Raw genomic sequence first — 24,196 nt, forward strand, 5'->3', positions numbered from 1 at the left:
CGCGGGCGGAAGGGGCGCGGCGCGCGCGTGGCGGTGGGGATGGCGGCGCGCGGCGCGGGAGGCCGGCGCGGGGCTGCGCTGTTGCTGCGGCTGCTGGCGGCGCTGCTGCTGGCGGGGGCCGCGGGCGCCGGGCAGCGGGCGAGGTGGCGGATCCCGGCGCCCCTGGTGAGTGCGGGCTCGGCGGCCCGGCCGGAGGGGGAGGGACGCGGCCTGGCCCGGGCCGCCCCGCCCTGGGAAGGGAAGGCGAGGCGAGGCTGGGCGGCGGGGGGAGCGCGGGGCCCGGCGGGACCAGGCCCGGGAAGGCGGAGGGGTTTCTGGCTGGGACGCTGGCGTCCCGGCCCCGGGAAGGTGGACAGGCTTCCAGCCGGGACCTGGACATCCCAGCCCCGTGGCTGTGGGGGTCCGGGAAGGTGGAGGGGTTTCTAGCTGGATCCTGGGGTTTCTCTCTGGGTCCCTGGCGTTCGAGCTCCGAGAAGATGGAGAGGCTTCCAGCTTGGCCCCTGGGATTCTGGCTCTGGGAAGGTGTAGGGGGCTCCAGCTAGGACCCTGGCATCACTGGGAGGTGGAAGGCTTTCCCGCTGCGTCCCTGGCATCCCGGCCCCTAGAAGGTGGAGGATTTTCCAGCTGGACCTTGGCACTCCAGCCCTGGGAAGGTGGAGGGATTTCCAGCTGGGATCCTGGCATCCAGGCCTCAAGGGTATGGAGCTGCGGGAGGGTGAAGGAGTTTCCAGATGGGTCCCTGACATCCGGGGCTGTGGGTGTCTGGGATGGTGGAGAGGTTTCCAGCTGGGACCCTGGCATTAGTGGAAGATGGGGGTCCCTGGCGCCCTAGCCCTGGGAAGGTGGAGGGGTTTCCATCTGGGTCCCTGTCATCCCAGCTCTGGGAAGGTGGAGGGGTTACTAGCTGGGTTCCTGGTATCCTGGCTCTGTGAAGGTGGAGGGGTTTCCAGCTGGGACCTGAGCATCCCAGCCCCGCGGTTGTGGAGCTCTAGTAAGGTGGAGGCATTTCCATCTGGGTCACTGGCATCCTGGCCCTGGGGGTGTGGGTCTCTGGGAAGGTGGAGGGACTTCCAGCACTTCCTGTTAGCCGCTGCATGTTTGAAGTTGTGTGGAGAAAAGCTGGTTTGCCTCTTATTAAACCTGCCTTCATCAGGCTGTGGAATATGTTTCCTGTGAGGCTCTTGGGTTTCAGGAGCACAATTAGAGCATCGCAGTAAATGCTCCCGTTGATTCTTAAAACAGTTTTGGTTTTGTTTTTTTTTGTTTTGTTTTGTTTTTTTTGTTGGGTAGTCCAGACCTCCTTATTAGCAAGAGAATGCTAATAATTTCAACAGATGGTTAAGCCATGTTTAAGAGTAGGTTGAAGGGGTGGTGAAGCATGACTGGAAAATCCAGTAAGGCTGGCTTCTGATTTGGAATTCACTTTCACTTCTGTATTGACTTAAAACCGGATGAAGATGACGTTTACTTAAGCTTGGTGGTATTAAGTCCACTAATATCTTTTTCTTTGTTGTGCCTTTGCAGGGGAAGAAGTTTAATTTTGGGAAGATTCTCTTCAGCAACACCACCATTTTCCTGAGATGTAAGTGGTTACGAAGGATTAACCTGCTGTTTGACACTCCCACTACTTTAATATTTGAGACTCACAACGTGTTTAACTACAGCGGTTGCAGTGACAACTCATCTCCAAATTGGATGAAAGCCATACTTCTGATATGGTTGGGTGTGTTAACAGCCTTGCAGCCTCCCAGTTGTGATCTGTTTAGGCTGTAGCAGAACTAAATAGTTTTGTTCAGACCCTCTGTTGAGAGGGCAAGATGGGCAGTGGGAGCACCACTTCATTTCACATAGCAGGTAATGGGGCGTGGAATGTGCTGGGGGATATGCGCACTGTGAGGTGTGCTTTCTTGTTTAAGGTTAAATTTCATCAGTTGGTAGATCTGGTGCCAGCTGGGACAGGGTCTAGTTGTATCGTAGAGTGACTGATGCCAGCATGCAGGATGCATTGATGTTTTAGGCAGTGTTCCTTTTTAGCTGGGTGCTTCTAGGTGTAGTGATGGACCATTGTTGCATGCTGTGGCAGAGCTCTCAAGAGCTAATTTGTCATCCTGATCACAGTGTGTGAGTGCGCTTCAGAGCAAGAATATTTGCAGTCTTCCTGTTTGTTCTTTCTGTTTATTGCTCTTCGCTGATCTGTCTAGGATTATGGGTTATGTAGGTTACTGTGCAAAGGAGAGTTTCTGTAAAATACCCTTTTATACTTACTGATTTTCATGTTTAATTTTAGATACCTGTCCTTTTGGGGATAGTGTTTCGACGGGAGTTTGTTAAAGTGCCTCCAGCAATTCCACATTAATCTGAAATAGGAGGCTACTGTTAAAGCAGTTGGTAGAGAAGGTCCATCATGTCAGGGTTATGTTTTTCCCATTTGTCAAGTGTAGCTCAAATGCTGAGCTTCTCTTGCAGCAAGACAATTGCCAATTACAAGTGCGCAGCTGCAGGATCAAAATGTAGAAATCTGATGCTTGTGGAAAAGGACAGGGTGGGGTTTGGAAGGGCATTTGTAGCTTTGGTAGGTGTTAGGCTTGTTGAAAGTTCAGTAGAAATAGTATAGTGCACTTCTGGTGGCATCTAAGGTGTGAGTCTCTGCAGTGAAGTGTGTGGTAAGTCTAATCAAGACATGTACAGCTGAAATAACCAAGAGAAGGAAGGAACTAAGGCACGGAGAAAATTAAATTTGTTTGTTACAAGACAGGTTTGGCAGTAAAAATAAAGTCTCCGGTCTGTTGACGTGGAGTTCAATTACATTGTGATGACAGTCTTTAAACAGGCATTAAGCCTTAAAATTCTTCAGTCAAAACACCTGTTTTACATACCAGTGTGATTAAAAATTTTAGATGAATTTGGATAATGAAGCACTGAAGGAGGAAGGAACAAAGGCTGGGAACTTAGTTTCAGTGTAATACTGGGAAGCTTCAACTTTACGTATTGTTTCATTTCTGCCTGTGTCTGTGTGGAAACTGGTCTGTCTTCTTCTGTTTGCTGTCTGTTCCTCTTCCTTTGGCTCTGTGGTGTTTCTTGCCACGTATGATTGCTCTTGGGTTGTTCGTGTTTTTAGTGAACACCTGAATCTCCTCCATCTCCTCCTTTTTCTTCCCCTCTCTTGATATTTTTTTTTTGTGTGGTGTATTGGTGTCTGATGCTTTCTACTTCTGGCCGTGAAGACTGCCACTGGTGTTTAGTGTTGTCAATAATTATTTTTATCTACTACTTCTCTTCTGTGCTGTTCTAGAAGGTATCTGGTTTCCTGTGTAGGATCATGGTAGAAATCCTGCTCTCTGTAAATGAGTACAAAGACTGCATTAGAGTTGAGTGTTGCTGTTTTTCTTTGAAGGCTAAGGAACTTAGATTTCCATGTTGCTCAATTCAGTGAATGCCATGGATGCCTTTTCTGTCTTTTAGGGTACTTACTTTTCAAGGTTTCTATAATTTTGATGTTTGTGGATATTGGTGGATTGTTCTATTCATGGCCTGTTTTACCTTTAGTTGGTGTTGCTGCTGAATGTAGTTTCAATTTTTTTTTTTTATTTTTAATAGGTAAAATGCTATTTAGATAGTTTTGAATCCCTCTTATTTTCTTGTAGCACATTTTTGAGAGGTTCATAATTTGATGAATTTTATCAGAAGAGTCTTTGTCTTTGAAGAATTTGCCATCTACCCATGTCATTGCACTGCTTGTGCTGCCTCTTAGTTTCTTTGTTGTGTCTTTTGCAACATTTAGGGCTACGTGGAGAATGTATGCCTTGTTCTCATGCCTACCAGAAGGCGTCAGAAGGAAAGTCTTATTTTTCACGGACTGCATTCCAATATTTTTTTTTTTTAATCTTTGGTATTAGAGACTCAGTTGTTGAGTTTTTAGCACTATGTATAGTTACTTCAGTAGTTAGTCATGTGGTTTAAAGTGGCATTAGCGAATTAAGACTACTGGCAGGCTCTTTTTTCTAATTACTTTCTTTTTTCACCCGCAGTGGTCAATATGGAAACATTAATTAAAAGCTCTGTATGTGTAAGAAGTTTGTGAGTGTCTAGTCCAAGATGAATGTTGCCTGTGAAGGTGTGGGGACTTCTTAAGCCAATAGAAACATGCTGTCAACTCAAGACTTCTGCCATCTGTTGACTGGCAAACCCCAAACATAAAAATCTAAATAGCTCTCCTAAGACTCTGTACAATCACTGCTCATTTCATTTACTGGTGAAGAGTACCTTCTAAATGTCATGTTCTCTTCATCAGGCTTTAGTTTCAGAATGAGATGTGAAACACAAAATTCACATGACCTTTTCTGGGAGGGAGGAGTGGCAAGTCTTGTGTTCTACTCTTCATGTGTGTTCTCTAATAAATCAAAGTGGAAAGCTGTCTTACTGCTGTTGTAGGTAGCAGTGGAGTTTTGACAGAGTGAACTAATGTATAGTTGGCTGGTTTGACTTTGGGAGTGGCGAGGTGGCTGTTGACTTGCAGAAATCTTACCTTTTATTTATTTTCTTGGTGGTCTTGGTGTATTTAAATTATCTGTGTGAATCACCATTTATTAACCTGCTCCTAGCTCTCTTTCCCTGCTATGTGTCACACACATTTTGGAAAGGGAAATGCTTTTGTGTATTGCAATCATTTTTGGTATTTGCAGTTGCTGAAATGTCCTTAATTGTCTTGAACAAAAAGGTTTTAAGTGATCTTCGGTTCTAACAGAATTGTGCAATGTTATAACAGAATACTGTTTCCCCCATGCTTCTTTCTTTCATTAAACAGTTATGGATTAGTTGAAAAAAATTTCTATTGTTGTGCTTTCAGTTTTGTGTTTAAAATACATATTATCATGATAGCTTGACACAGAATGGGAGGAAAAGCATAGCGGTAGAGGGTGTCTTACATGTTCTTATCTCTATCTTTCATCTGTTTGTTGTTGTTTTTCTTTTTAGTTGAAGGGGATGAAAAAGATTGTGATCCCTCCCAAATATACAATGTTACTTGGTACTTAAGATATTCTGACTGCTATAATGAAGTCTTCAACTTTGGGGTAAGAATGGTGTGGAAAAACATGGGTTAGGATTTCTAGGGGTAAGCAGATCTGGGGGTGAGGGAACTGGCAATTTCACTTGCATCCTAGTTGCTCTTTGGGCCTAAAAGACACACTCCTTCATTGGAAGATAACAAATTTCTGGGTCACTGGGAGCAAAATGGAAAGGAATTGATCGACAGCTTGCTGGAGTGACTGACTTTTCTGGGTTTTGGGTAAGGTAGAAATGCTTGTCAGAATTTTTCTAAACTTAGAAGCTTAAACTAAACTGAAGCATCAACTAAACTGAAGTGTGTGAGGTTATGGTTGATGAAAATATTATTTGCAACAATACTTAATGATAGCCAATAGAAAAAAGTGGAATATTTGCAAGTTTAGTAAAATTTTGTTCTATGTGAATGCACATTGCAAGTATTGGAAACACTATTCATTTTGTATAAGTTGCCATCAAATGTCGTAGAATGTAATTGTAGTTTATATTGTGTAACGTGTTTTCCATGTTGACTTAAAATATTTTTGGCAGTTGTAACTACTAATCTAGCAGAGTACTGAGGTCTTTAATATAGCAATTGTTTGTAGACTGAGGTTCATGCTGGCTGTTGCACCTCCACTGCAGGAATACTGGGATTTCTTTTTTTTTTTTTTTTTATTATGTATTAATTCATACTCAAAGAATATTTTCCCTTTTTCCCACCCCCCCCCTTTTCTTTCCCCCTTTTCCCCTTGGAAGAATGGTTTTGTGGGGTCTTGCAGCTGCCTGCTGAGATATACCGTTTGACATATTTGATGCTAACCTAAGCCCTGTTCTATGTTTGGCAGGATGAACAAGCAGAGTACTATTTTGGGGCTACATCTGAAGAGCATCTGGGTTGGTCAGGATACTATGCCATGTCCCCTCTCCAGTTTCCAAATTGCTCTGAACTCTTCCGGCCACAGGTATGGGTTGAAACCACTTTGCTCGGTTCTCTCATACAATATACAAAGCAGGTGGTAGTTTGTTAGCTGTGTTAGCATCCTCTGTAAGTGTCACTGTAGACTGGGAGATACTTGGGTTTATCTGTTTGACAACTGCAGTGCGATGATGATTTCTTAATTTTGCTTCAGTTCTGGCTTCCTGTTCAACATCTGGCCCACCATGGTGGGAGGAAACCACTGTAAAGATCAGTGCTTCTTTTTCTTTTCTGTGTTCTGAATTTGTTTGATTTTCAGAAGGCTACTGCTAATTGAGTAGAAGTGTGAAATTCTGGCATGAGAGTAAAGCTTCCAATAAATTTGGCTCAATTAAGGCCTGGCATTTTTTTTTCTCAGATAATGTGTATTTACAATAATGGAAATGCAAGTGTGTTGAGAAATGGGTTTTTTAAGCACTGACAGGTTAAAATGAAAAATAAGTAGAGCTAAGACATGTTTGAAACAAATAAATCGGAAAGAGGAGACAATGCAGAACAAGATAGGGAAGTAATGTGCAAACGTAACCTCTACACCACTTGTATATCACCAGGCGAAGCTGTGCAATCATACTAATGATAATATCAGTATCAAGCTGTCTTTCTTTAATGGGGTACTTGCTTAAGAACGGAAGGCAAATTGTGCAGTGTTGCATCTGTATTCAGCCATTTCCAGTTTTGGCAAAGGGTTGTGGATAGAAAATACTAGGAAATATCTCATAATGGTTGAGTCTAGTGTTGTGGGGTTTTGTTTTCTTTTTAAGAAAGAGACATGCCTGTAGGTGGCTTGAAAAGAGTTTTTAATAATCTGTTTGGATGTCTCTAATTCCTTTGGTGCGTGAAGATGTAATATTAATATAAAGTGCCTATAAATGCTGTAACTCTTCGATATCTTGCAGATTCTCTATAAAGAATTTGTTCATCCGGAGCCTCTCTCACCTGAGAAACATGAGGTAATTTCCCCCGCCCCGCCTTCTAATGATTTGGTGTAGGCACGGAAGAGATAGCTTTGGCATATTGATTTATCCGTTTTTCTGTCTAAGGGCTTAAAAGAGAAGAAGGAGAGTGGAGGAAATCACACCGTAGTGGCAGAGAAAACTGTATGTATATTGAATTTTAAACATAACTTGAATCCAGCAGTCCTAATTTGTTTAAGCTTTGTAAAAATTTTTTGTGTTCCTTTTTATAAGAAATTACTGGTAGCATTTACAGGGATGGTGTAATTCGAGTTTTTTTGACACCTGGGTTCTCTTTTATCTTGATACTAGATAGTATTGTACCGAAAAACAGACAACAGAGTGACTGACGGAAACAGTGTAACTGCTGCTTTCTTATGTTAACCAGGAGTAGATGTCAAAGTAACTTCAAATGGAATGTCCTGGATGCAGAACAAAGAAAATGTTTTTAACTCCCTGTGCACTTAGAGGGCCATCCATCTTAAAGCCAAAACATAAGTAGCTGTGTGTGCAACTTCTACCGTTGTGTAATTAATGGTTTTGTATGCTGGAACTCAAATCTCTGATTATTTAATGATGCAAATATTTATCTGGGAAAGGTTCCCCTCTTAGTTCATTGGCAAGGTTTAAGTCTTGTGGGTATGAGAGCTGTCACAGGGGCAGTAGTAATGTCCACAGGAAATGACTGCTATGGAAATATTTTACTTTTCAGCTACCTTTTCGATCTTGCCTTAAAAAACTCAGCCTTCAGTAGGACACTGAGTTATATATAGCTGTTCTGTTGCCAACAGTTGGTTTTGGGATCAAAGGAGTGTCTCTGTGATGGTCCTAATGTTTTTAGGCTGAAAACAAGGAATAGATGCCTTGTTGAATTCTTTGTAGCTTTTGCAGTACTTTTTAAGTGTCTCTTGCAGTACACCAGTATTAAATTTGCAAATAAGCCTTGTTAACCACCCAGGACTTTGAGGGTTCTTCTGGATTCAAGAAACTAAATTTTAAGTATTATGCCTAATAAATAAATTCAGAAATTATGTATCGAATGCTTATTAACAAGTTTTAGGCCTGGAAGGAGATGAACTTTGTATGTGGAAGGTATCACCTTCGTCGTCTTGACTATGCTTTGGCTGAATGTAGACACTTCATTTTCAGGCAATGAATGCTGTTATCAAAACTTGGCGAGATGGGCCATATATATTTATTGTGCAAATTGGAGTTACAACTGCAAAGGATTCTGCTACCAAAGTTAAAAGAATGGAGAAAACGCCACCTTCCTCAAATCAAAATAAGCCCTTTACAAGTAAGATAGCTTTTTATACTGTAAGCTAAAAATGTAGTGCTATTTTTTTATGCATACCAGTGTGAGTGTATTCCAAGGTACCTCTAATATATACTATATGGTTCCTTTTCATAAGACATTATCTTTCACTTTGTGTAGATATATGACCTACTAAAACTCTTTGTTATCATAAGAAAGTGAGTGATCATTAGTGTTTTATGATCTTCAAGTGTGGTGCTTTGTCAGTTTGATGGAAGTAAAGAAGAATCCCAGGCAGTTCAATTTTGAGGCTTAGTGTTGTTTCAGCAATGTCCAGACCAAGAAGTGATATATATTAATAAGCTCAAATTATGTAGAATGCAAAGTTTATAATTGTCACCTTGAAATTATATTATAGTATTGATAATCATGCATCAGTAAGCTGTCCAAACTTTACAGAAGTTTGAAAAGCCCCATGAAAAATTAACTTGTGTGTGTTTCTGTGCTTTCCTGTTACATGTGAATCTCCAGCACAAATTAATTTTACTTTTAAGTACTGCCCTGAGTTACTTGGTAATGGAGCATGTAATTTTAATTGCATACTTTAGTTGAGTGTGTTATGAACCTTAACTTTCTTTGATTAAAGTGCGAGTTAAATTTAAAAGCTACGTGAAGATTTGGAATTTCTTTACACTTGAGTAAAAGTCAGTTAAGTACTTTATCCTGACTTTTTCATTTTGTTTTTTGTTAAAATTGGTTATTGAATTGTCTTTTGACAGTGATAGTAGAACTGAAGGGGCCATATGAGTATCTCTCACTAGCAGACTATCCTTTGATGATTGTAAGTAAAAAAACAAATATATACTTTGACCTATAAAATTGTCAGTTGATTTGAGTCTCAATTCAATGTTGTTTTTCCCCTTAGCTCTTACCTTAGAAAATCTTTTATTCCGTGCTCTTTTTTACAGTTGCCCTTTCATTTGTGACTCCTTTCTTTGCTCTTTGATAGCTTAATCTTCCTTCCTCCACCAGCGGTCTTACACCACGTGAGGATATCTTTAATACTGCCTAACAGTGAAAGCATAACTGAACTACAAAGAGCTAACCCCCTTCTTATTCTAAGGAGTTGTTGACGTGGTTGCTAGTTGCCTCTGTCCAGGAGACTAAAAGATAAAAAAACCTTAAAAATTTAGGTAGCATAGATGAACTTCAGCTGGGAATCAATAACAAGTAAGATCTCTAGCTTGATGATATTTACAAGAGTGGCCTGTAAATAGGAGAGCCTGACAGAAGTAAAAAGCCTCTAGCAACTGTTGACAAGTAATTCACCAGTGTGAGTATTCCCACATGGCAGGTCCAGAACACCGTCTAAATGCTTCTGTAATGGAGCATCTGAAAGTGAACTATAATGCCTAGGTCCTTACTATTTGAGCTGTATAGATTAGTCAGATGTGAAAATCTGTTGTAAGGATCAACAAGCTGTTCTCCTAAGCAAGGTATTTTCTGTTTGTGAAACCTTCAGTGAATTGCACAGCTAACTTCAATGTTTACTGGATTAAAAAAAAACCCAAACCTGCTGCAAGATGAGATTGCTTGATTATTACTGTCCTATACTTTGGCTAAATACTTCCTACTATTCATTTAATGTTTTACTTCAGAATTCTTATCCTTCTTACCTTAGTATCCTCATTGAAAACTTGGCTCTGTTACGGTGCTGTCATTTAGAAAACTTGATACTGATTAGCATTGACAAGCTAATTGTTTGCCGTAGGAGACATACCCTGAAAGTCCTTCTGAGACAAGTAACACTGGACTAAAAATTACAATATTTAAATGAATATCTGGGTTTCTGTTTCAATTCCAGATTAACTTTTGGAAAAGTTAACTTGAGAAAAGTTGTCAAACCATTTGAAAGAGATTGCAGCCATCAGTTGCTTAGCTCTGTTCTGTGGAATGGTGTGTAAAGGTTGCTTGTGAGTTTACATGCAAACTACTGTAAATATATGATGAAGTTATTAATAGAATAATGTGTGAGAAGGGGCAGAGTTTCTAGTACGTGATAATTTGCCTGAGCTCTTATCTTGATATCTTCCTTAGAAAAATTGCCTGTGAATAAATAGGCAGGCTGCTGTTCAAGCAAGGAATTGCTCAGAAATTCAATTACTCTGATTCTCATTGTTGGCAGTGAGAAATCGCTGTTACAGTAAAAGAATCCATAGAGGAGAAATGAAGCATTGAAGCAATGAAGTAATTTTTGCATAAAAAAAAGAAAAAAAATCTTCAAAAGTTACTATACTCAGGGAGAAAGCAGAGGAGTCTTACAGCTTTGGAATGGAAACAAGGAAATTATTTTTCTGGATCTAAGGTTCCTATTTCTTGCTTCTTCTTGTGTAACAGTTTTTCATGGTGATGTGTATTGTGTACGTGTTCTTTGGGGTTCTGTGGCTTGCATGGTCAGCCTGTTACTGGCGGGATCTCCTGAGGATCCAGTTCTGGATTGGTGCTGTTATCTTCCTCGGAATGCTCGAGAAAGCAGTTTTCTATGCAGAGTTCCAGAATATCCGCTACACAGGGGAATCTGGTAGGTACCAATTGCAGTTTGCAGTTTAATTGATGGGGCAAAGCACTAATGACTTATGCTGAATTGAGGTGACAAATGCGTATTAAGTATATGATTGTTGAAGGATTGTTTCAAAACAAAGAACAGGGAACGAGAGTTTCTGCAATTTTTAGTATAAAGTGTGATGATCTGCGCTTTTCTAAAGGTAGAATGCTGTTGCTTTCTCTGACAGCATTGCAGATGACTTTTGGTATTCAGCCTGTAACCTGATAATCCATCTTAAGCGATTTTCTCCACATAAAAGCTAGGGACTCTGGTTTTGAGTTTTTAGGATGGATGCATGCAAATCAAATTCTGCAAAGAGAACTTCATTATGACGTTGTTAATTGGCTCCACCTTTTGTACAGAAGGACTTGTTGATTGACTTCTTTGAAAGATCATCCAAGCTGATAGCATGGATAAACATTTTATGGATCATTTCCTCTCCAGTTTCTAAGGATGTAACATTTTTCAGTAGCTTTTCTTATGCTAAGTGACCTATCTTTTCTGAAGGCTTAATCCAGATGTGGGCAATAAAAATTATACACTTGAATAGCCTACTTCCTGAAAATATTTGTCTGCTCTCATGCTACAATTACATGTAGTAGTTAATAAAACAAATTATTTTAGTAACCTAGCTTCCCCTTTTTTGCTTTTGATAGTTCAGGGAGCAGTAATACTGGCAGAATTGCTCTCCGCTCTGAAGCGCTCATTGGCCCGAACTCTGGTCATCATAGTCAGCCTGGGATATGGGATAGTCAAGTGAGTAATTCTGTTACAGGTTTGTTGTGTTCCGTTAAAAGGCTTTCGCTGTTAGTTTTTGATAACTTAGGGCAATATTCATCTCCCTGTACTTTGCTACTCATAAGGTAGGCGCTTTAGTGAAGTGCTGTTAAATGTCTAGGCTTCCTCACTAATAAACAGAGACATACAATTCCATATGGTGATTACTTCTCTTCCCACACCCTTCTCTATACCTCTGTTGGGTAGGTTTCTGAGTCACTGATGAGGTACTCCACTGACGGTATGGGAGCTTTATATGCCTGCCTTCTGGACAAGAGGGAGGTTCTAGAAATGGGAGAAGTCAAGAACCACAGACAGGGTGGCTCCCAAGAATGCTACTTATCTGTCTTTCCTCAGCTATATTCAATGGTAAAAAGACATGCTGTGTGGTAGTGGAAGCTTCTAGCAAGTGTGAGTGCTGCAGGAACTGGTGAAGAAGGGGTGAAACTTCTTGAAACACTTGTGAATAGCTAAACAGGTTATCTAGGAAACAGGACTGTTACCAGTCTGTTCTTTAGTCACTCCAGAGCATAAGACAACAAATAGTAAGCTTTCAGCATCATAATAAAATTATTTCTAGATCTATAAGTGGCTTGTCCAGAGGACCTTTTATTCATGTTCTTCATGCCTTATGTTATAATTTGACATGACTTCACTTTTTCCCCACTTAATCTAAATTTCACGTTGTTTTCCTACAGGCCTCGCCTTGGAGTTACTCTTCACAAAGTGGTTATGGCTGGAGCCCTTTACCTGTTATTTTCTGGCATGGAAGGTGTTCTTAGAGTCACAGGGGTCAGTAATAACAGCTTGAATTTTCTCATGTGCCACAGAAGCTACTGGCTTTATTTACTTACGTGCTAAGGGAGAATCCCAGGACTAGGCTGAAAGAAGGGAACAATGGTTAAACTCTGAGACTGTGGATATGGATTATTGATAATTATTTTACACTTGGTGTCTTATCTATTTATCGGGATGTAATACTGTGTATTTTGGAATAATTCTCATAGTTTACTGACTAGTTGGATATCAGACACTATATTCTGCTTGGCCCCTTTGATCTAACACTTTGGATTAGGTAGGGTTTGTTGCAGACACAAATGTGCAGTTTGGGTCACTCGGACATGAGTCTAAAAACCCAAACCACTAGCACTTCCCATCTGGAGGCTGTACCTGGGGAAGTGCACGAGTGCTGCTGCCACCTCCTTCATTAAGATATGCATCTCTGGGTGTAGATTTCTGTTGTTCTGGTTTAGGTATTTTGGGATAAGGGTTGGGATTTAACGTGTCATATATTTGGTACTTTTTCAGTTTTTCTATGACACTGTGGCTCTCGTAGCAAACTTGGCCCTGTCCATGATTGATGCCTCTATTATTTTGTGGATATCCTTTCATAAACTGCAGATTGTTACACAAACTTATTCACAGCTTATTATTTTTGTCTTACACTTAAAAGGAATAAAAGGGGTTTTGGTTTTTTCAGCTGAGACGTTGATAGTTTTTGATGTACACACAAAGGCATTTTTTGCCATTTTCAGTCAAACCTACCATTGCCAGTGGAGCATTCAGTTGGATAGTGTAAAAGGTTTAATTACTGTTTCTAACAAGCTGATTGCTAGTTTTCTGTAATGGAAGTGGCCAGAGCATATTGTCATGGCAATCGCCTCAGCAAAGGCTCCTTCTAATGGTGCTAGATTGACTTAATCTGGAAAACTACTTGCTGGTGGAGAACTGAGAACTGACAATGTGGTGTTGTCAGTTCCGCTCTGTGCATTGGGCTAAATTCTTGGTTCAAACCCTCTACCTCTGTAGTGAAACTCAGAAATTTTGTGCTGGAGTATTTGTGGTTTCTTATGATATAGCCTGGCCCTCCTCACTTCCTCTGTACCTCGTTTCCTTTTCAGTTTGTTCTTATTGGCTTTCTCTTTGTCTCCAGGCCCAGAATGATCTTGCCTCCTTGGCTTTTATTCCCCTGGCTTTCCTAGATACTGCCCTGTGCTGGTGGATATCCTTCACTATTTTGCTTGGTGGGGTGTTTTTTCTTTCAAATTTGTTTTTTAGGAGTCTCTTGGACTGAACTTTTTTTTAAAATCAGCTTCAAGTATATGTTCTTTCTCCTTCTGGTGAAGTAATTGAGTGTTCAGGTAAGCTTCTGCCACAGCCAGTACAAGGAAAACTAGGTAACCAGTAGATGTCTGTGCTAAAGCAGCTCCTGAATGTGGACTAGTTAAGTCTGTCTGTTACCAGTCTGTTGACTGCTGAAGCATGAAATTTATTTATTCTAGTGTGGCACTGTAACAATACCATGGTAGTAGACTTTGAAGAACAGATTCTGTTTGTTTTGTGGAGAAGGTTTCTTAGCAACATCAAATGTGAAATTCTTTCTGTAAAATTTAAACTTATATTGAAGTAGTTAGGTGACAAAAGGAAGCAGTGTTAACTTTTTTGTATCTTGACATATTACATCCAAACAACTGTAATCTTGTGTGACTTTAGCAGCTGCTGTCAAACTCAAAGCCATGTATAATAAAATGCCTATGATGTGTTTTTAGTGAAAGTCACTCACAAAACTATTTAAAATATGAGTAGCTTGCTGCCCAGCAATGACAACTCCAGTTCTCTCCTACTGTGGTGTCTCTCCTAAGCATTTTTGTTACTCAAGAAATAAAATTGCAGGCAGAAGGGTGAAGATCTGTATGCACTGTCTAATTGGATTTTTAACTCGTAGTTCAGACTTAAATTTCTGATTTATCAGAAATACATTTGACACTTTTCTGCAGCAATGGGCCATATTCCAAAATAGGTGCTTGGGTACCATCCTTGTTTGAGAAGAGTTCTAGGCTGGAATGAGTAAATGACATGAAACAGATGGATCCTGCTCCTTGGCACCTTTGCCATGTGATGAACTTTTATTCTATTGAGTCTGGCCCTCATTTTTAGAGGGCTAAGTGTGTGGGTGGGAGAGCTCTTGGTTGTAAGATCTGTTTCTTAAGTCTGTGACCAGCTTGTCCAGAGGCTTTCCTTGACTTTCAATACATATTCATCAGCTTAACTCAAACAATGAAACTGCTAAAACTTCGAAGGAATGTTGTGAAACTCTCTTTGTATCGGCACTTCACCAACACGCTCATCTTGGCAGTAGCAGGTAAGCAGAAAATCACGTGCCATTTCTATATGTTGCTTAATTTGATCACTAAAGCAGATTTTTGAGTTTGACCTTTCAGTAAATGCAATCAAAGCACCTTGTATTTCTAACACGTTACCCATTTCTAATAGTGGATCTACACCAAGTGTTATGTTAATACTTCAGAGGATTATTAGTCCTGATGGTGATAAGATCAGTAGTTCTATGCAGCTTCTCTAACAGAGTACTTTTGTCCCCCTTAAAACTGCCAAGGGCAAAAAAATATTATCCTATGCTGTTACCTTCACAGAGGTAGTTTTTGCCAAAATCATAGTATCACTATGTCCTGCAGAATTTTTAAGATGCCTGAAGATGAGAGCAATTCTTGGAAAAACAGTATTCTTAGTGTTGTAAGAGGGCAGGTTCAGATTAGACATCAAGAAAAACATCTTCACTGAATGAGTTCTCAAGCACTGATAGAGACTGCCCAGGGTCGGGGTGGAGTCCCCATCCCTGGAGGGGTTAAAAAAGATGGGCAGATGAGGTTCTCAGGGATGTGGTTTAGTAGTGGACAGGTACAGTTGGACTCAATCATCTCAAAGGTCTTTGCCAACCAAACAATTCTATGATTCTATAATATACTCTGTATTCTGGAAGAATTCAAATTCTCTTTCTGTTTGTAGCAGTGATGAACTGAACTTCAAGAATAAATCTTTTGGTGCTTCCAGGTGCTTAGCTACTCATCTATTTGGAAATGATGTCCGTAAAATGAGCAGAAAACTTCTAAGCACTGTGGTTTTTTTTTTTCAACAAACGAAAAGGTGCATTTCTCCTGATCAACAGCTCTGATTAAATACTCTGCAGCAGCTGACTCTTAGCCATTATGAAACACCTTAGTGGAGGGAAGTCTTGTCTTCTAAAACTGTGGTGAGAGCATTGTTTGAGCATTAGAACTCTTATGGGTCAAGAGCCAAATGCTTAGGCATTCAGACAGATCAGGTGGTTCATTTACTTCAAGGTAGGCTTTATTTGTCAACTGATGATGAAACTATGATGAGGATGAGGAGTTTGGCTAGATACTTCATGCTTGATTTGTGTCTCTGAAGAACCAAGAACAAAAATACAGTGTTTTGTGCTTAAGCTGCCATATAAGGTCAGTGCAATAAATCAATATCGTCTTTTCCAAAACTAATAAGTTACATTCCAAGCATTCACCATTTAGATCTTTGCCTTTTTACTGGGAAACAGGCCTGTTAATAGTATATTTGGATTTGCATATTTTGTAGTAACAAGCAGCTTGTTTGTTTTAATCTTGCAGCATCTATTGTATTTATCATCTGGACCACTATGAAGTTCAGGCTGGTGGACTGTCAGTCAGTAAGTTATGCTATTGAATGCTTTCTGTGATTGCTGCCTCTTGGTAAGTTTACATTTGGCAGTGTAAGACTGGGCATTCTGGAACAGATTTTTCTGTGCATTATGTCTAGAGTAATATATGATGTGATATAATTCTTACCGTTGTGGGAAGTGAGCTGCTTTGTTAGATGGCTGTAGCTCACCCTAGGAAAGAGCTGAGGACATGGAGTCTCTTTGCAACTATTTGTGCTGTTGTTTTCCTTTACAGGACTGGCAGGAGCTATGGGTGGATGATGCCATCTGGCGTTTATTGTTTTCAATGATCCTTTTTGTCATCATGATTCTGTGGCGACCATCTGCTAACAACCAAAGGTTCAGCTTTTATTACATCTTTCTAAAAAATACTGGTGGGTGGTTTTTAGCTGCTGTATGTTGATCCATAAGGATACTAAGCTGTATGTGTAGGGTCTTGAGGAAAAACGAGTATAGGAAGTCACACAGATCAAATTAAATCAGTTTGTTGGTAAACTTGTTTAAAAAGTGACTTGATTATGTTGTTCAGTAGCATTCTTAAACTATGAACTACACAGAATAATCAAGTCATGTGAATGTCAGGGTCATGTATCTCTTGAGCAGCAAGAGATATTCTAAGATAGCTTTCATTCTTCCCCTCCTAAAGGTTTGCTTTCTCACCACTGTCTGAAGAGGAGGATGATGATGAGCAGAAAGAACCAATGTTAAAGGAAAGCTTTGGTAAGAGAAGAATATTTTTCCCCACCTAATTTCAGTGTTGAAGAGACACTTCTGCGGGGGGAGGTCTCTTGTTCTCTAGCAAAAAGCTCATTACTGTTATAAAAGCAGAGTCAATACCTCCCTGTTGCCGTTAATTTATGCAGTTGTTGAAGAAACATTTGGTTTGTGTTTAGTGTTTACACTGCCTGTTTAATTCTGAGGTTTTCAGATGACACTGAGCATGTTAAGGTTGCTTTACCATTGCCTCCAGAGTTTGTTGTATTAAATATGTTATGTCACAGGTTTGGATCCAGTTGTGATGATGTACATCCAAGGATCTTTCAGACATTGTTGCTAGGCAGTGGTTTAGTTTGCAGTTCTCTTTTAAAATACAGTATAAGGATTTTTGTTTATTATCTGTTCTGTAAACTCTGCATTTTTTTGTATCAGGGCCTGGTACAGGACTGTCCAGTGTAAACGTATGGATGAATATGTTCACATATTCATGAAATTACATACGGATGAGAGAGTATTACCCTTATAATGCTAGGTTGCATCTTTCTCTCTAATTATTTCTGTCTTACTATAAAACCCTCTCTCTTCCCTGCCTCTTGTTTCCCTACTATGTCTATTGTCCTTGTAGCACTGTTCATAAGTTGTGTAAAAGGTAGGTGACATACCAAGTACTACTGTCTCTCCACACATCAATTCTACTGGGATATATCAGTGCTGTTTCACTTGTTCAGGAGCTGAGGAGAAGCATGTAATCCCTTATTTTTATTTACCAAATCAGCTGTATCTGTCTGTCTGCCAGGCCAGGAGATGCATGTATTACTTCTCAGCTCTTAAGCCAACCGAGTAACTGGTCAGCAGTCAATAGGTAAAATAAATTTTGGGACTAGCCTATATCTCATCGTGGTGGAGGTTAGAAGGGACTTCTGGTGGTCATCCCGTCCAAACACCTTTCTCAGGTCAGGTTACCCAGAACGGGTTGCCCATGGCCATGTCCAGGTGGCGTTTGAGTACAAGGATGGAGTTTCCACAGCCTCTCTGGTCTTTGAGTCCTGTGCTACTTATGTCTAGCTTAAAGAAAAAGGCTAGATATTTCCTAGGTAAAATTGCAAAATTCAGGAAAAAACTAGGTACTCTACCTGTCAAGAAAAATCATAAACCTTTCAAAGGGAAAGCGTAATTTTAACTTGTCTGTCTTACACTGTCTCTGGAAATATTTTGAATGAACACTCAACACTTTCAACTTACAGACTATAAACAATTGTAGCTCAGTTATCCTAATCTTATTTCCTTCTCTTGTCTTCAGAGGGAATGAAAATGAGAAGTACAAAGCAAGAACCAAATGGGAATGCAAAAGCAAACAAAGCTGTAAGTACACCCTCTCTACCCTGAAGGATGTAGATCCATCTCTCGTTTGGTTGCCCCCCAGTAGTAGCTCACAAGTATGCAGTGTTCAGCATGTAAATGTGAGTTTCCTGGTTTGCTTCAGAGTGCGAGTGAGTACAAGTTTCCTAAGTTCACAGTACTCCTGAAAGGAAAGTAAATACAAGCTTTTCATCTAATTTTGTAAGTGCAATGGAAGTTTAAAATTCAGTCTGTTCTTCAGGAATGTTTACAAAATCTAGTATAGATAAAACTGCGTAATACTATATTCCGATAATGAATAATACATTATATTAATGAGTTTGTCAGGCTGAGAGGGAGGCTGAGCCATATTTTAAATAAATTGATTGCCCTTCTGATTTTGAGATTCGAGATTCTTTATTTGGATGGAGTGATGTGTATATTATTACATAGCTACTGGCTGGAACATTTGTAATATATCTGCATTTTTTCCATGTGGCTTATAAACAGAGATGGCTTCATATTCAGCTTAGAGTTAGAAAAGACATCTCAATGCCTTTTCATGGAATTCATGCATAAATTTAAAAGTGGGAAGAACCTGTAGGAATAAATTATATATGCAGTAATATTTTTGCTGTTAACGTTGTTTTCCTCAAAGGTTGGTTGTAGTTGTATACAGCTACAGATCAGAAAGGGTCAGTTCTGCAGCTTCAAAACAAGTTTGCTTGCATTATGAATTAGCGTTCTTCAGACAGAAATGAGAAATCCTGACAATGCAGTTTAACTTACCCATGCAAAATCTAGCTTGTGCTTTTTATAGTAGTTTATCATCTATAGCATCTTCTAAAGATAACATTCTTTTGTGGGAGACTAAACTAGATTATGCAGATAACCAAAGTGTCCTGAGAACCTGCTTTCTCTAGTCACAATTAAGACCATTACAGAGTCAGCAGTAAGTTATAGGTGGGTTTCTGTTTGGTTTTTTTCTTGGAATGTTTTTATGTAATCCAGAAATGAAGCTGAAGGTGGTTTTTTTTGTGGTGGTGTCATTTGTTTTTTTTAACTGACATTATAAATACATAATTTTTAGTCAGGTAGGCTGAGAAGAAAAAAGCATGCAAGTGACAGTATTTTGGGGAAACTGACTTGTTTTCTTTTTAATTTCTGTACTTGTAGCAGGAGGATGACCTGAAGTGGGTAGAAGAGAATGTCCCTTCATCAGTTACAGATGTGTGAGTATTTTTATAGCAAAAATAAAAGCAGGTTCCTTGAACACAGTAATGCCTTATAAGTTGATACTGAGTTCAGCCTGGAATTGACCTCTGATTGCTTAGCATGCTTCCACTTGGATTTATGCAGTCTGTCAGACACAGTTCATGCCACTTGAACACATGCTGACTTAAGGAGCACTATCTTGAACTGTGAGATCACAGACTGATTTGTTTGAACTTCACTGATGTTAAAACTAACTAAATAAATCCAGAAAACAAAGAATGTACAAACCCTGTCTTTCTGTTTAGTGTCTGGAAAGCCCTTTGAGTGTCTTGCCAAATGTAAACCACTCAGTGTTACCTTATTTGAAAAATTACTTTATTTGAAATGTCTTGAGTCATTTTTATGCTTCTGGTAATAGTCAGCTATGTAGGCAGTCCGTATCTATTCTGCTTTTAATAAATTTTACATCCTAAAAACATCAGTGCCTGTCTAAATTTTTCATAGCAAAACCAAAGTTCATAGATAAATTATGTTTACAAATCTGAACAGGTAATTTTGACAGAGGCTCTGTATTTCAGTAATGAACTCTGCTTGAAGTTAGTTGAACCATAACCAAATTTCTTATCTTTAAGAGGATGAAAAACTGTATTTTCTCAATTGAATTTGTTTTTCCACAGTTCTAGTAACTTTTTTTTAAGAACAACAACAGTAGGGTTCCTTAAGAAAAAAAGGACTAGACAAGTGTAAGCTAGGAAAGGGCACTCTAGTCTGCAGGGTTTTCTGTTCTTGAAAGTATGTTGATCAATGTTGTGAAGAGATGTAGATCCCAGTATATAGATGGCAGGTCTGTTGTAGCTGAAGAGGCTATGGTACCAGTGTAACTTGTTTCATTTCTTGGATGTGCTTTTACAATATGGTCTCATATTGTAAATGTCTTCAGTGGAGTTCAGCAGTTTTCCCCTATGAAGGATGCAACTTATTTCCTGGAAACTTAGAAATTGTTCACTTGGTAATGAGAAACTTTAAAAAAAAAAAAAAAATTAGAGCTGTGAAGGTCATTGAGGATACTCCTTGGATTCCTCTTCTTTGTGTCTTTCTCGAATTTCTATCTGTTTAATTGAAATTCATTATTGCTCTCCTGTGCCTTAAAGCTTAAGGTGAAACATAAGGCTGAAAATGGTTGTCAGTAATACACTCTTAGTAGGTGCTCTAATTCTCTTAACTATTTGTTTTTTCTCTCCCCTGCAGCGCTCTTCCAGCTCTTCTGGATTCAGATGAGGTCAGTAAACAAATCTTCAGTTCTAATTTGACTTTTGACATGCCAAAGGAGTCGTGAGTCAGCTGTTAAGGACTTTGCTTATTATAACTGGACTCTCTGATCTTGCTGGTGCAGCAGTAAAATACTGCAAGAGGGGGAAGGGTAGTGGGGGCAACCATGATACAACATCTTAGAATACAGGTGTATATTCTAAATGTGTATGCTAAAAGTGGTGTTATATCTATTGTCTAAGATGGACTCTTGACTTAAAACACATACTAGTGTGCATGTTGTGGATGTGTAAAGTTTAACACGTTATTTCTGAATAATGTAAACCTATGGGGGGAAATAACACTGGGTATTTTATTTTACAGGAAAGAATGATTACACACTTTGAAAGATCCAAAATGGAATGAAGGAGTAGCTTTTTGCTATTGGAAATGGAGACACCTTTTTAAAAGTTGCTTGGTGGAGCAAGTGCATCCTGCTGATTTGTTTCTTGGTCTCAGCCGTGGAAGTTTGATGCTTTGTCAGGAGGGCGTCTTGCTGTGGAAGAAGTTCACAAGGACGTTATATAACCTTTTGGAAATTTGAATTTACAAAGTTGCTGCAAGTTTGGATTTTTAAGCAATTTAAATGTGTACTATTCCAGCACCTTCTGTAACTTTTCAAATATTTAATCTGTGAAACTAAAATTCCTAATGTTTGCTTGAGGAGTTTATATTTCAATGTTACAGTTGCCATTTAGAGGTGAATTGCCTGTACCTTTTTTGGGGCGAGGGTGGGGACAAAAAGAAATAAGCACTGAAGAAACAACAGACCCATTTTCTGGTAGGTAATGGCTCATTGCTGTTCTATGTCATGTGTCCAACCAATGAGAGGTTTTTGGAGAAGCTCCTGTTAATGAAGAAAATTAAGAAGCCAGAAAGGAAATGTTTGGAAAAGTTACAGTGATATGAGTTTTTAACAAAATCAAGTGCAATTTTATTCATAACACTGTGTAAGAAAGATTTTCTATTTTAAATGCCATTGACCTGTAGGTAACAGCTGCATAGAGCTAACACTTGCTGTTATGGCACATCTCATTGCCGGCAATGTGGTGGATGCCCAGAAAAATTATTTGCCCCTAATTTCCACGTGTTGCATGATTTAATTTAGAAAAACAAAACCAAATATCACCAAACCTGCTCCTGTAGTGTTCCACAAGTGCTTGACCACTCATGTTCAGCAGGTAATAAGTAGACATTTCAGCAGAACTCCTCTCACTGCACTTGTACTGTCTCCCACAGAGAAGTCAGCACTCTTTTACGAGAAGATGTCTGGAGCGTGCAGGCACTGCTTACCTTGCTTGAAAGAGGCTTTGATGGGAGTATGCAGTGCTGGGATAGATTTGTTCCCAATATCTGTTTAGAATTTTCTCCCACCTAAGTGATTTGATGATGGTATTTCCTGTCTCAGTTGATCCTTGTGGCCAAGAGGTACTCTAAGATCACTCTGTTTCAGTCAAAGTTGCAGTTTTCTATTCTATATAATTGCTTTTTGTTTCTCCTTTTCAAATGAAAAAGAGCTTTTGGGCAGTGTTCTGTTTTTATTCTATGCTTGGCTGTAGAAGCTTCACTTGCAATAACTTACACATGGAAACCCATTGTGGACTGTATGACAAAAAGCTCTAATTTGGATTCATAACCTGCACAACTGATGATTAGATAATTACCACACAAGCAGCAGCACAGCTAGGCTTCTAGGGACCCGGCGTGCCTGCTGCTGGAATGGCATAGTAAGTCAGCTTTTCAGTTTCTCTACTCATAGTAATGTTTGCAGAAGTGAACATGTGCCTGTACTTCACTCATTCCACTTTAAAGTCTGGTAGCTTAGCTGTAGCTCATATTTATCAGTAGTTTTTGCTGAAACATGACACTTCACAGCAGAGTAGCTGAGACACAGGCACATAATATCTTCTGCTCACTGTGTCATGGGGACAGCAAACCCTCAGAGAAGGGGCAGAGAAAAAAGCTGTGGCTATAACATTTCCATGTGCATCTGCCAGAGTTGCTGGACCTCTTCTGCCATCCCCTTTAGGCCACAGGTAGAATCTTTAATTAGAAAACACTTCTAATTTGTTATGTTTAATTGATAGAAATGAAACAAATGTTACCTCCGTGTCCTTTTAGGGAGAAGAAATTTTGTGAAATAAAGCTACGCAAAACTTGCTGTTTAATGATTTTTTGTTGTTGTTTTTGGAGGGTTTTTTTATTTTTTTTTTCAAGTTCTGTTGTTTTGGGTTGTTTGGGTTTTTTGAGACAAATAGGGAAAAATGTTCTCTACTGGAAGCACAAAAGAACTTTGTATGTACTATTTAATAAAAGCTAGGCAAAGAGTAGACAGGCTTACATTGTGTCCTACTTTTTTTCTTTTTTTTTTCTTTCTTAAGCTTGACAATAGAGTGCTGGAAGTATGTCATTTGAAAACTGCATATAGATAGGGTAAACCATACATTTTGGAACAAAAGGGAAAGATCTGAACAGTTTCCCTAATTGCATTCATAGCTCAATAATCTGAAGACTGAATGTAGCGGTGTAATGCTTTCAGTCTAAAATGACAGTGGTCTTGGCCAGTCCTCTCTCCCCTATATTCCTGCAGTATCATCCATCAGTATTTGAAATTGTCCTGAATTTCACAGGGGCTTTAAGGCTCCCTACGTTCGCTGTTCTTGTTTTGCCACTTATTAAATGGCATAGTTTCTGTATCCTTGGAAGGTAGCGTATGCTTCCTAGCATGCAGCATGCACGCCCTGCAACTTCCTGGTTTGCAGTATCATAAAGAGCTTTTATCAGAGCCCAGTTCCCACAGCATAATGCAGACTGGCACACACACAACTACTGCTGCAGTTATGATTGGGGAAGAGGTGGCTAAAAGGCAGCAGATGAGATTTGGGTGACGAGTGAAAGGTATGTGTGCAAGGGAGTTGCAGCAGAGTGGCTTCTCTCCTGAGCATACTCAGTCCGCTGGGTTGGTTCTACAAAGGACATCTTTACCTCTCCTTTTCTCCTAGAGATGTGTTGGCAAGCTAGCTTGCTACAATGCTTGAAACCAGAAATATTGCATGGTTGTTACCTTTAGATGCGTAGACAGGGAAGACTGCATTCAAATTTATAGCCATTCTTTCAAATGGGTGTTGTAATTTTAAAACAAACTGTACAGACGACTCTGAAGACTCGGTGACCAAGACAGAGAACACATGTCTACTTGCAGATCTCAGACCCAAGAAAAGTTTATAGTGACTAGAATGGTATGTAGAAGCTGAATTTTCTTCACTAATTAGCTGCTGACTTCAAATATCTTCAACAAGTTGTTCCTAATTGAGAAAATGCTCTACTTGCAGAAAAATAAAATTTTGCTAGGGATTCAAATACAGAGGGAGATTTTTTAAGAGTTCTTGTGCCTGATCAGTTCTCTGTGTGTGGATTTGTTGGAAGTAGCTGTCATATTACTCATGAAACTATTATAGCGCGGGCATGCCATGCAGAAAACTGAAAACAAAGTAAT

General features: G+C 39.6%; 1 protein-coding gene across 2 annotated transcripts; it reads left to right on the plus strand.

Annotated features, from left to right (window-relative positions):
- Positions 1 to 23,030, plus strand: TMEM87A (transmembrane protein 87A). Of its 2 annotated transcripts, none has more exons than XM_069858075.1 (20): positions 1 to 165; positions 1,525 to 1,582; positions 4,975 to 5,072; positions 5,892 to 6,008; positions 6,919 to 6,972; positions 7,063 to 7,119; positions 8,125 to 8,272; positions 9,010 to 9,071; positions 10,628 to 10,811; positions 11,492 to 11,591; positions 12,311 to 12,404; positions 12,921 to 12,992; positions 14,646 to 14,754; positions 16,052 to 16,110; positions 16,358 to 16,461; positions 16,769 to 16,842; positions 18,140 to 18,201; positions 19,354 to 19,409; positions 20,641 to 20,671; positions 21,025 to 23,030. In XM_069858075.1, the coding sequence occupies exons 1-20, from the start codon at positions 40 to 42 to the stop codon at positions 21,064 to 21,066; spliced, it is 1,707 nt and encodes a 568-aa protein (XP_069714176.1). In that variant the 5' UTR covers positions 1 to 39; the 3' UTR covers positions 21,067 to 23,030. The 2 variants fall into 2 exon arrangements, with proteins under 2 accessions (XP_069714176.1, XP_069714175.1); XM_069858074.1 differs by lacking the exon at positions 12,921 to 12,992 and adding an exon at positions 13,546 to 13,614 and having other exon boundaries at positions 3 to 165.
- Positions 23,031 to 24,196: the final 1,166 nt, after the last annotated feature.

Source organism: Phaenicophaeus curvirostris, chromosome 5 (genome assembly GCF_032191515.1).
Source record: "Phaenicophaeus curvirostris isolate KB17595 chromosome 5, BPBGC_Pcur_1.0, whole genome shotgun sequence".
Classification (NCBI taxonomy): Eukaryota; Metazoa; Chordata; class Aves; order Cuculiformes; family Cuculidae; genus Phaenicophaeus; species Phaenicophaeus curvirostris.

Excerpts from the sequence above, each read along its gene's own strand:
- TMEM87A (XM_069858075.1), top strand. The coding sequence starts at position 40 with ATGGCGGCGCGCGGCGCGGGAGGCCGGCGCGGGGCTGCGCTGTTGCTG. Across the intron at positions 5,073-5,891 it reads ATGAAGTCTTCAACTTTGGG|GATGAACAAGCAGAGTACTA; the intron begins GTAAGAATGGTG and ends TATGTTTGGCAG. Across the intron at positions 18,202-19,353 it reads ATGCAAAAGCAAACAAAGCT|CAGGAGGATGACCTGAAGTG; the intron begins GTAAGTACACCC and ends CTGTACTTGTAG.